The sequence below is a fragment of the Orbicella franksi genome, chromosome 6, assembly GCF_964199315.1.
Source record: "Orbicella franksi chromosome 6, jaOrbFran1.1, whole genome shotgun sequence".
In the NCBI taxonomy this organism is placed as follows: domain Eukaryota; kingdom Metazoa; phylum Cnidaria; class Anthozoa; order Scleractinia; family Merulinidae; genus Orbicella; species Orbicella franksi.
Genome location: NC_138150.1, coordinates 5316702 through 5329811, shown reverse-complemented (window position 1 = coordinate 5329811; position 13110 = coordinate 5316702). Strand labels below are relative to the sequence as shown.

General features: G+C 42.1%; 1 protein-coding gene and 1 long non-coding RNA gene across 2 annotated transcripts in view; one reads left to right on the top strand and one right to left on the bottom strand.

The window, feature by feature from the left end:
- LOC145491310 (uncharacterized) overlaps nt 1-13110 on the top strand; it is a 131677-nt gene that overhangs the window by 49497 nt on the left and 69070 nt on the right. The gene's annotated exons all lie outside the window — the stretch shown is intronic.
- LOC145489567 (coagulation factor V-like) overlaps nt 7189-13110 on the bottom strand; it is an 8233-nt gene continuing 2311 nt past the window's right edge. The window contains exons 4-9 of the mRNA XM_081468549.1: nt 12699-13081; nt 12127-12268; nt 10729-11081; nt 10101-10242; nt 8287-8463; nt 7189-7523 (exon numbers count right to left, since the gene is read on the bottom strand). Coding sequence (XP_081324675.1) covers nt 7330-7523; nt 8287-8463; nt 10101-10242; nt 10729-11081; nt 12127-12268; nt 12699-13081 — 1391 coding nt within the window. The 3' untranslated portion in view covers nt 7189-7329. The remainder of the gene's footprint in view (nt 7524-8286; nt 8464-10100; nt 10243-10728; nt 11082-12126; nt 12269-12698; nt 13082-13110) is intronic.

Genomic DNA, 13110 nt, shown 5'->3' with positions numbered 1-13110 from the left:
TTTTGATGGTTTCTTATTGCTTCTGCTTGTTTGGTGAGTTTGCAAAAGTTTTTGAAAGGAAAGTCTGACGTGTACAACTAGCTCATTTGCATAGTGCATGCAGTTCGTGCACTTTCAAGTGCGAGTCGGTGTTTTCAATTGTCAACAAATCTTGACAAAGATTTCTTTCGTTATCTTTTGTGCTGAGATGCTGCAACAAATTTCACGAATGCAAAAAAGGCTACTAACATCATGTGTGTTTCTTCAACATAAGCATAGTGAAGTTTTACACAGCGAAAATGAAAATAGACAAGGAGTTTTGATAACTCGATCATCAAAATCGAAATCGTTATTCCAAGTTGATTAAAGAAAGCGTCATCGTAACTTTGCTGATTGTTTCTGCTTTATTCACATATTTTCAGCTTAGCTTTTAATATGTTCTCAAACATTTACCAATATTAAACATATTTAAAAACTATAGAGCTATTGTTTGAGTTCGATGTACACTTTCACACGAAAGTGCGGCGGAAGTACAATTTGTCATGTTTACTGACTGTACAAAACACGCATCGACGGGCGCTCTCATTCATCGACAACAGAGAATTTACTGGATTTTTACACGAATAAAACTGAGCAGTATCTACGGACGTAAAGTTATTAAGCTTTGATGAAACATCAAGCGTTGCTTACAATTCAAGCGAAACTCAAACTAGCAATTATTTTGTTTTACTTTTCGGTCGCGATAGACTGACAAATTCCTCGCAAGCGTGTGGCAAGAGGAGCTACGAAACTATGAAGTCCTGAAGCTCTGCTATATCTTAATATATCCAGCTAGTTTTTTGCTGTGTAATGGAAAAGCTTTTAATCTTCAACATGTGTGAAATTTAAAGTGGAGTAATGTACAGCTCATGTAAAAGAAGTATCAGTCGTAACACAACTTGGTCAGCGATATATATAAGCTTACAGCGGAACATACCTAAATTCGACACTGTCGTACTTCACTCAAACTGGAGCAGCTTACGACGAAAATACTTAAGCAAAATTCCAACAGACGTAAACGCGTTGAGTTGTGGGGCAAAAACCTGAAACATTTCGGGAATTTCGGACGCCATTTCCCCCGCGCGACATCCGCAAAAATCCTCGCAGCATGTACGCGCGTGTGCCGCAGATGATGGCGCAATTTGTTCTAAAAATAGAATTATTGTCCCATATCATGGGGACAACCCCAATACTTGAAATGGCGCGCGCTTACGGTCTCCGTCCCCGATTATGGCTCCTGGTGTGCGCATTAACAATAGCAGGCACCGTCCTTAAGGTAATTCTCCTGAAATAAAACTGGACATAGATTTTGTTCAAACTTTGTCCAATGAATATTTATTATATGAGAACTTTAATTATAAAATAAAAAAGGGGGTTGTCCATGCTTGTTAAGGAGCAGTGAGGCATTGAAAATATCCCATTTTAGCTTTATTTAATGCTTATTACAAGAACGCATTCCAAGTTATTGTAAACTCTTTGTGAGCCCAGACTCAAGAAAACACGCCTCAAACTACAGTCAATATTTGTGTCGGACACAAATAAACTTTTTAAGCTTGATTTTGACAGACAGCTGAATCCTTGTTAAAATATTGGAGCCAAATTGCTTGCCACTCCTATCAAACTGCAAAATAAAAAAGACTACAGTGCAGCTGCTCTTTTCCCTATTCGTTCAACTTTCACCAATAGAAATCAGATCAGTCTTTTCTCACGCAAAGCTTATGATTAGTTGATTAAAATGACTGGAAAAAAATTTGAGGTGCCCGAGCTTGTTAGTGAGCTATAGCCATTTTTAACTGGCAGAATTCAGTATCAAGGCAAATCCGCCATGTTTTCAATGTGCGCATGCACGAACGCGCGCTAATGACGCCATAAATTATGCTCGGTAAGGATGCGCAATGCAATACTGCGGAATGACCTTAAAAACAACTGAATGACACCTGTGTTTTATTACTTCACTCCCGTGCTGGTGGGGTAGGTAAGGAGTGGAGAAGAGGAACTCTCCTATAGAAAAGTGCACAATATAAATAGAGAAAACCGTCGACAATTTTAAACAGGACCTGGCATCAGGCACCAGCTAAATTTTGTTTTTTAAGTGTAATTTGAAATCGTTGATCAGGATGGCAATTATTTCTTTTGCTGAGTCTTTTCCTTGGGCTGGGCTTTTTATTGCTTTTTACTCAGGCATTGATCAGAGAGCAGACCAATTTCGCACTGCATTTGATTCAATAGCTGAACAATTGCAAAAACCTAAGCGAATCACTTAGTTTTGCACCAAAAAAATTAACGGTTGTATTAATCTATCAATCGATTTCATTCTGTTGTAGTTTCGCGGCTTGATAAAATATAGATTTATGAAAAAAAAAAAAAATTAGTGACAATTGCCATCTGAATTACACCAGAGGGAGCAATGGAAAACATTAAGGTATGACAATAGTAATTCTCGCCTTAATCAGAGCTCATTTTCGAGCTCGAGACAGGTAACACTAGCAAGGCAAGAAAAGGTAAAGTCTGCATACGAGCCAAGTGGCTCATCAGGCCGGAGCTTATCCCGGTTTCTGTAGCATGAAGCGACTAGCAAAATTTCTACTCTCCCCTTGATGGGACGCTAGTCTATCGCAAATGTTTGACTTACCGGGGAGGTGACAGAAAAAAAAAAAGGGCACCGTAATAGTTTTCAAAAAAGATTGAAAGAACTCGTGAAACTTTAAAAAACGCGTGGTTACAACTACATTTTTTATGAAATGGAAGTGGCAAGCCTATTCAACACGTGATTAGTCTCCAGTTGTAAGGAAAAGCTATTTAGACTGTATTTTGGCTAAACCAGTGGAGAGCTGTCAGGGACGACAAAAGTACTTCTGCGACGATTTGGTCATTAAAAACATACCAAAAGTTTTTTTTTTTTTTTTTTTTTTTTTTTTTTTTTTTTTAATGTTACCATCACCATTTAGCTTAAAGACCTTTATAAATGCGTTTGGTTTTTTGTATCCAATGGGGAGTTCTAGGAAAAACTGTGAAGAAACATTTTTTCTTGTTTTTAGAAAAATGTCGACATGAGCATTTTATTCGATATTCTAAGCTAATTATGTCGGGAAAATGCGTGGCTGTCCAACTTTTTCTTTCTGGATTCCAATAGCCCTTGCTAAATTCTACTTTTCCATGTGGTGCAAATTTGGGGAAAAGACGTTTGTATTGAGTAGGCACCCTCCTTAAGAAGAAACTCAGGTTTTTTAGGCGTATTGGTAATCAAATGGATAGGAGTGAAGTAAGCAAGCGAGTCTTTTCTTTATGAGAAGTTATACGAAAATTTGCAGATTGCAAGTGAACTTATTTATTTATTTATTTATTTGACATAGTTCCATCTTTCGCGCTGTTATGTTTCTGCCCTTCTTGAGACACATTTAAATAAAACAACACCTTCATTCATTCCGTTCGCTTTTTTATGCCTTTTCTCATTACTCTTCATGTCAAGTATAAAGCAAACAATTAACGGAGTTTTTCTCGATTTCTCTCCTTCTGTTGACATACCTCTAGAGGATTGCGTCGAGTAACACATACAATGTTTGTTTTTTCTTTTACCCAAAAAATAGCATTCCGATAACACTAGCGTGAGAGGTTTAAATCTTAACCCCCGAAATAGTGTTACAACGACCACACTAACTTTTCCTCTAAAGGCTTCCACCCTAGGAAAACTACTGGGCCGAGCTTGTCTAGCTTGTGTAAAGGGTAATTGGCATGGAAGAGTTTTGTGTTTACTGATAATCGCTTGCAGCATAGCCTGCATTGCAGGTTTCTTTTTTTGTTGATGATGGTGGAGCTGTGGTAGGATGGGAGGCTGGTGGGCTCTGAGGGAGGGGGATGTGTAACAAAAAATAACTTCAAAAAATGATATAGGACTATGAGTTAACGTAGTTGTGAACACGGCACACAATGGAGGGGGTTTCTTGCATCAGGTGTTTCCTACACATTATGTGAATTGCAACCATCTTGGATTCCAGAGGGTCTGAAAGCCGAGGGAGGGGCACGGGGGATGGGGAAGGGAGTGAAAGAGGGTTTGCAACAAAAATTGATGCGAGACCGCAGCAGGTTTATTCGAACACCTTTCATTACCCTTAAATTAGGACTGTGCCGTTTTAAGTTACGTGCAGACACAGTATTCCACACATGCATATTAGCGAGAATTTACTTTCTTGCGTCGCCATTCCAAACACCAGCAATTCAAGCTACATTTCACAAATCAAAGACCTCGATTACACTATGAATAAAACCAGCACTCTTTTGTGTACATCTGCCTTATTTCCAGTTTGGCGATCCACTCAGCACCTAGTCCTGTAAAAAGAATATAAAAACCCAATATATGGAATTAGTCGAGCGGAAAGTACTCGGTAGTGTAGCAGTTCTCGTGAGCTCGTTTTTCTTCTTGTCGTCAAAGTGCAGCATCTGTTATTTTGGGGGGGCTAGGGTCATTGTTTCTGTAATTTGTTCTATTGTTCTCTCAAAGGATATCGAGCCATCCATATGATACCTTACGAGAGCTAATGTCTGACCCAAAGTAGTTAGTGTGAGGTATGGACCAAGTTCATCCCAAATTTCCTTCTATTCGTGGTATATGATTAGCCATAAATGGAGGGGTTTACAGTTTATCAGTAAATGGGGTTATAGGGAAAGTTCGCTCTAGTCATTGGAATTAGAGGAACGTAATAGCATGGCCAATAGGTGCAGGTGCATTGTGACCTCCATCAGGATCCTACTTGTAGTCCATGGCAGGCTTATTCCTAGTATTTTTTGCTTGCCCTGACAATTCGCAGGCACGGGAATATATCCCCGTAGCAGAGAGGCACCGTGAGAGGAACAAATACACAACATAACTAAGCTACTAAGTTGACCAGGATTGTCAACCGGACTTTTCAGATGTTCTGGTGCTAACTTGACCAACTACTTGGCCTCTCGTATGTAGTGGGTATGACTAATTAAAGCTTTAAGAACCTACTTTTACAAGAAAAAGGGTGACATTAATGAAGCTGTCTGCTAGTAATTTTATCAGCTTACCTCAGGCCAATTCGTAGACAAACACATCTCCGTTGACCTTGTTTCCCGAACCATTACCGGTCCTCTTACTAAACTCGCACAGTTTGGACTCCCCGTACTTCTTATAAGTATTCTTGGCCTCATCTCCTGACCAGCAACTCTTATTGTCTGCTCCAAAAATCTTGTAGCCAAGCGCTTCAGCTTTCCCCTTGCAGTAGTTGAAAATTGCATCAGGGCCCTTAGCACTCACTTTGTCGTCAAATAATTCCGGCAAAGCGAAAGCGTCTCTGGGAGACACGTTGCTGTAGCAACCAATAGGTTCCCAATCACCTTTATAAGAGAATGGTAGATGAATGGTTCAGTAAATGCTAGTAATATCAGGATAGTCAGGACAGGACTGTACAGGATAGTCCGCCTCGTCTGGACATTTTCGATATGCTTTACGAAGAAGAAACTCCAGGACTAGTAGTACTTTAACTGAATGGAATATATCAAACACAAACAGACCGTGCTTGACCACATTTACAGATAACGAAGAGAGAGTTGAGATTATGACGCGTACGGGGTATTTGTGATAAAATTCAAGGTGCTCGGAGATGTGGTCAAACATTGTCTCCACTGTGGGATATATCTTCTCAACCGAAGCTAAAACTCCAAAAAACGAAAAAGTATCATCGTACAAATATATGTAATTAAGACAAGGTATTCAAATACCCCCACGGTCACCATTTCCTTTTTAAACGGATTATTAGTGAGTTTGAAAATAGAATCCTCTTGCATTGAAGGGTTCCTAACCCTCCCTTCATTTTCTCAAGTCTGGCTCACCAACACTCAGAGTTAGACCGAGGATGCTGTGAAAATCAAGTTTTCAAAACAAAGGGTATGAAGCCCCATTAATTTACCTCCTTTCTTTTCGTAAACAAACACTATTTCTGATGCCAAGAAGCCATAATGCAAACCGCCTTTGGTGGAGCCGCACCTCCCTACAGCAGTGCCATAAATATCATAAGAACTTGCTGCATTCTGGCCAGTCCAGCATCTGGTGTCATCTAAACCGAATACCGTGACTCCTCTTTTGTTGGCCGCGGTCACGCATTGCCCATATTTCCTTGAAATCTTGCCTCGTCTAGATTTGAACAAGATGTCGCCCAGAGCTCGTCCTCTGTTTTGGTAGCATCCCATTGGCTTCCACGTTTCTGTCATCGAAGAAAAAATAGCCAAATATTCTAACAAGGCCTTCACTTAAGACAAATTACATGGCAAGGACTCATTTGTTCTTACCTTCTTTTCTTGTAATGCAGGTTCAAATAATCACAAGAAATACATATAAGTTCTTGTCTAAAGTGATCGCCAAAGTGATAATGCGATTTGAATAAAAGTTGGTTTTTTCCACAAAGTGGAACGAACGAAATTCGCGTCTTTTGTTTGTCTGATAATTGCAATGACAGTTACTGAAGAAAGTAATTTGATCAGACACAAGACTAAAATAAAAGACAACGATTTTACATCGTCTTGCTGCTGGACGTCTAGTTTGGCATGCCTAGCTCTTTCCATGCAAAACAACTTCGCCCGCACTACAAAAGATCAAAAATGCGATTTAAAGACGGTTTATCTTATTTTGGCATTCCTGATTGTTGCATTCCCTGGTGGTGCTATCGGGTCCTAGTCTACTGCAGTCCTCTCCACCATTAGAAGGCGGTGGATTGGTACACGTCCTCTTTCGTGTTTGCACCCCACTTCCACAAGTCTTGGAACATACACCGTACGGCTTCCAGTCTGAATAACCACCGTTTACTACAAAAAATAGAACATAAAATAATTAAAACGAATGGTCCATTCCCTCCATGAGACTCGCCCGCTGGGAATCATGGAAGTTGTATTCATCAAAGTAACCATTCAGTCCAAGATGATGGATACCTGCAGGCGCATCTCATAGAGGTAATTTCTTATTCAAGAGAATATGATCATGATCTCTTATCTCTTAGCCTTTGCATTATCACGGAATACTGTTTACAATCATAGATTGACTATATACCAAACGTGCAGTGGGCCAATCTAGATCTGTTTTTAATGTGGTGGGGCTGTGATAGGGTGGGAGGCTGGTGGTGTTTGAGGGAGGGAGTATGCAGCATTGCACAGCTTCGATCGCTTCTTTCAGAGGGTTGTAACTTTTGGGCGCCATTAGTTTCTAATTTTTTCTAACTTCAGTGGAATTTTGCCCCTTGAATTCATAGTGGGATGGGTGACTGGGGTCACTGGTCTTCACCTTATGGAACTTAACGGTCGCTATTTCTCCGTTTTACCTGGACACTCCTGATTGTTACATTCCCTGGTAGAGCTGTCAGGTCCCAGTCCACTGCAGTCCTCTCCATCGTGTGATGGTGGTGGATTGGTGCACGTTCTTTTACGCGTCTGTTCCCCACCCCCACAAGTCTTTGAACACTCGCCGTACGGTCCCCAATCTGAGTAACCACCGTTCACTACAAAAATGGATAATAGTATAAATAACAAAAATATGTTTACCTGCGGAGATCTCTTTCTACGTACTCATAGTAAAAATTTTATTTACAACGCGCCAAATTTCCTGCCCATGGCGCCGGTTGCAATAAAAATTGAGAAAAGAAAAAATAGTAATTAAAATGACTTAAAAAGCAAGCCATGGATAAAAAAGTAAATGATCAAAATTAAAATAGCTCTTATGAAAAGGGTAGGTCAACTGTCTTTTGGAAAAATGTAATTTTAAAATGTCTTTTGATTATTTGGCAATGGAATCCCAACACCTTAAGTCATACGGAAGAATCCTTCGAATTCATAATCCATCTTCCTGGGCAAAGGCTCGGAGTCTTACTTTTTAGCCTAGCTCTTCACAATCCTCTTCCAGCCATACCTAGTCTGCGTAGCTGGTAGGACCGTATAGAGCATTATCCGCGAAAACGAGCGGCGACAAAACCCCCAGCTATGCAGGGTAAGCCACACTGCGCAAATGATCTTTGTTTGTATGTGTTTTAGCCCAGCGCTTAGCCCTTCACTGTAGCTTCTCACAATCCTCTCCCAGTCACACTGAGCGAAGGATCTTTCTTTGTTTGTTTAATAGCCTAGCTCTTAACAGTATTCTCCCAGCCACTCTGGGAAAGGCTTCTCTTTGTCATGATGTTTTATTCCAGCTGCTTTAGGAAGTACCAGAATTTGAGGTCACTGATAAGATGATCCAAATGTAGGCGCTAATATTGTCCATATCCTTACCTGGGCACTCCTGATTGTTGCATTCGCTGGTAGTACTGTCGGGTCCCAGTCCACTGCAATCTTTTCCTCCGTTGGCCGGTGGTGGATTGGTACACGTTCGTTTTCGCGTCTTGACCCCACCCCCACAAGTCTTGGAACACTCGCCATACGGTTTCCAATCCGTGTAACCACCGTTAACTATGAAAGGCGAGGAAGGAAAAGCCAGTTTTGTATTTTTGTGCAATTACGTCAAGGGGACCGAGTTTGTTGGGATCTTCGACCAATTTATTTTTTGCATCTTGAATTTAAAAAATGAATTCCCCCAAAAGCTGACATGCCATTTACAGAAGACGAGCAAAATTTAGTAATGGTCACAGGACATGGCTCAGAAACTACTTCAGACGATGCATGTAAAACCTGCATGATAGTTGACAATACTGTTTACGAGAGCTAGCTTCCTCAAAGCACAAAGCGGAGGCCGGACGCTCTTTATGAATTTACGGTGTATCATCGGTAGCGACGTCAAAGGCACTAGGATACTGCGGTTTAGCAACTGTTAGTCCTGATAATTATTTGGCTAGTGAATCAAATAAGTAAGCACACAGACATACATACTTTATTGCAACTCCATACAAGGATTTTTCAGTTACAAGACTACAAGTAAGTAAACGATGGGTGAAAGAATTTTTGTACTGCGGGAAAGAGAGTTTTGCAATTGTTACTCCGAGATCCGTGAATATGCCTTTGTATCTATCTGCAATTTGTAGTTTAGGACTAACTATAACAAGTTTAAAAACGGACTCAAGTGATTTTCCATTATACCTGGACATTCCTGGATGTTGCATTCCATGGTAGAAGTGTCAGGTCCAAGGACACTGCAGTCTTCTCCTCCGCTTGCCGGGCGCGGATTGGTACATGTCCTGTTACGCGTCTTCACCCCACCTCCACAAGATTTTGAACACTCGCCGTACGGTCCCCAAACCGAGTAATTACCGTTTACTATGTAGAACCAAATCGGACCACTCAGAACGATAAAGTCAATGGATTACTTGGACATTACTTGCACGTAAATAATTATTTATTTTTTCACCAAGAGCTTGTAAGCTAAGAAGGCAACGTCTGTTAAGGTAGTCGTAGACATTGTCAGCGAAGTTATAAAACTAAGATGTCGAATTAGACAAAATCGTCACAGTCAATAACCTTGATAGAACAAAGAAAATGTCATTACCAGTCGTTTTACTGGCTACCAGCGATAGAAAGCGTGGCTACGCCTTGTTGAAAAATCTGTCGGGGAAAAGTCTGGCACGAGGTCTACTGAGACTTGGAAATCATCTCAGTTCTTTTCATGACCATTTCCTTACCTGGACAACCTCCACTGTTGCATTCTTCTGTGAGGGTATCAGGTCCCAGACCAGAACAATCCTTACCACCAGGGCTTGGAGGAGGATTTGTGCAATAACGCCTTCGATAGCGATGACCAGTACCGCAAGTTACCGAACACTCAGTCCAATCACCCCACTGAGAGTACCCGCCATTATCTGGAAAAACATTATATGGCACGGTAGGTTTCTATCAGCAATGGATGTTTTAGTGTGTAATCATTATGGAATTTTACACTTTGGTTGTGTCACTTGATGGGAAGCTAATCACATCTGGGTCAATAATGACGATATAAATGAAGAGGAGATGAGTATTCCAGAAAGGTAGAGCAAGGTAACAAACTAGTTGGCTAACCTTATTCATAGGGTGAGTTCCGGTGTTTTAGTTTTTTTCAGGACTTTGTACAATAAAGGTGGATCATATTACTACTTAAGGAAAGTATTGAATATTCTTACTTGCTTTACATCCGTACAGCTCTACACGCAAAGCGATGAGAATGTACCAGTCCTCGGGAATGATTCTTATGGTCCTTGTGGTAATTGGTGGAATCAGGTCATATTTGACAATGCTGTCTTTATCGTTGTTGGCTTTAAAAGTCTTAAAAAGAATAACTGTTTAGTGAAACGTAATTTTTGTCACTGTACAATTTTAAAAGACCTAGACTACGAGTATTATTAAACGAATATCTCATCATTTCTGCACGAACTTGAGGAATGAAATGACCAATCGTAGCTCGTGCAATTTCTTGCAAATTTTGTACACCATTTTGAAGGAAAACAATTATTTACCGTGCCTGTATTTTGAGAAGTTGAAGTCCTTCAACGCCTTTTTAGCACTCCTAGATCAGATATTAATTGACTCTAATCACTACTTTAATGCTGTAATTACGGCTTTAATGCTGTAAATTCTTGTCTCCTCCGCAGCAACTTTTTTGGGATATCACTCAACGCTCGACTACTGTATCTATTCGATTGTAAATTACACTGCAGGTGTCCGCCTGCAGGGACAATCGGCAGCTAGTAGTTACAACCCGGAAATAAAGTCATTCAGTTGTATTGTATAGTCATTCCCCAAAATATTTACCTTGGTATGTGTTTCTGGCTGGTATTGCTGAAGAAAACCGCGGTCATCAATGTGTTGAAGCGTGTAACTCTTGACATAGTAAGGCCCATGGTAAAAACCCTGTGTGGCAATGCCAGTCACTTGCGTGTCTCTTCCAAAATTGATCTGAAGCCACTGACTATGATCACTCACTGCTGGTATCCAGCCTCCATAACGTCCATTTCCTCCCTGATAGTGCAGCCTAGCATTACCAGGAACGTACAGTAAAGTCCCAGGGGCCAGTGTAGTGGAGGCTGTTATAGCGGATTCTGGAATTAACTTATCTTGCATCCCTAGTGGATCCTTACAACTGACCTCTTGAGGTATTTGGAAGCCTGAGAAAACAAGACGGAAGAAACAAAGCTGTTGTTGTATGTGAAAAGAAATACCTTTAACCACAAAAATGGAAGTCAACACAAAAAAGACAAGGCATGTAGAGTGTTAACGGAGAAGTAAACAAGTAACAAAAGAGTACTACGACTGCCACTACAACTACCACTACCACTACTATTACCACCACCACCACCACCACCGCCACCGCCACCGCCACCGCCGCCGCCACCGCCGCCGCCACCGCCGCCACCGCCGCCGCCGCCGCCGCCGCCGCCGCCGCCACCGCCGCCGCCACCGCCGCCGCCACCGCCGCCGCCGCCACCGCCGCCGCCACCGCCGCCGCCACCGCCGCCGCCGCCGCCACCGCCGCCGCCGCCGCCACCGCCGCCGCCGCCGCCACCGCCGCCGCCACCGCCGCCGCCACCGCCGCCGCCACCGCCGCCGCCGCCGCCGCCGCCGCCGCCGCCGCTGCCGCCGCCACCACCGCTACCGCCACCACCACCACCACCACTATCACAACCACTACCACTACCACTACCACTAGCCCTATTACGACCACTACCACGACCACTACCACGACCACTATCACCACCACGAGCACGAGCATGAGCACGAGCACGATCCCGACCACTACCAAGATCACTACCACTACCACTACCAGCACTACTACCACTACCACTACTACTACCACTACCATCACCACTGCTACTAACTTTACCACTACCACCGCCACTACCTCTACCACGGTGAGTACCACTACCACTGCCACTGCCAGTGCACTGCCACTGCCACTAACACAACCGCAACCACAACAAATACAACTACAACTACAATTAGTGTATCAAAATCCCTACTACAACCACAGTCACGACTACTACTGCTACCACTACCATCACCACTTCCACTACCTCTACCGCTACCACGACGTGTACGACGAGCACTACCACTACAACGATCACTGCCGCTACCGCTAATTTTGCTGACACTGCTAATGATACGGTCGCTGCGGCTGCCTCTACTACTACTTCGACGTTCACAGCTCCGTACCTGATTTACAACCATAGAAATCAGCCCTCATTGAAATCCAGATGTGATATTCCAAGGGATTGATTCGGATGAAGCGTGCAATAATAGGATTCTTTAGCTTGTGACTCACAATCGAGAATCGATCCTCATTCCCTTCAAATTCCTTAAATAGAACAAAAGATTACATGCTTTCTTGATTACAAATATGGTGTAATTGATTAACACGACACAATAGAACGCTTGGAAACAAACTCAACCTAATAGAGGATGAAGGATAAGATAGGTTACGTGGGTCTCATCCCCACTGTAATCATTCTCAAGCTGTTTTTAGACATCGTACTTAGTTCTTTGGGGGTTAGACACCATTGGTGTTGCGTGGATGCTTTAATGGAGTACAAAAATGCGTGCAGATCCGTTTGGGCTCTTTACGTGACTATAATTCGTGACATCATTGGCTATTTCTTGACCTTCCTTTGATTTTGAAGACCAAGAGGGAACTAAAAAGAATTTGAGAGATTACCTTAGGTACTCTTCAAAAACAACAATAACACACAAATTAAAAACAATTAGGTTTTACATCGAAGAAAAATTACCTTGACAGAACCGTCTTCCAGGTAGTCACGGAAAAAGTTTCCGTCATAACTGTACGTCAGACGATACTTTTTCACCCATTCGTAAGTATCGTCTCTTCCTTGAGTGGAAACTATCGTCACTTTAACGAAACGCCCAAAATTCACCTGAAACCAACTGTTGTCTCGTAGATTACCAGCTGCCCAAGCTCCATAGTGTCCAGCTTTAAGCCTGAAATTAAGTCTTCCATTGCCCGGCATATATAAAGTTGTACCCGGAACTACATAGCTTGAAGCAGTTATTGAGGAGTCCGGAATGGCATAATTTTCCAGACCTAATCCTTCCTGGCAAGCAGGGGGTTGCGGGGTGGGAAAACCTGAAGGAGAAATCGTGACTTTTGTTTGTAGTTTGTTTTATTTCAGAACTGACTTACGT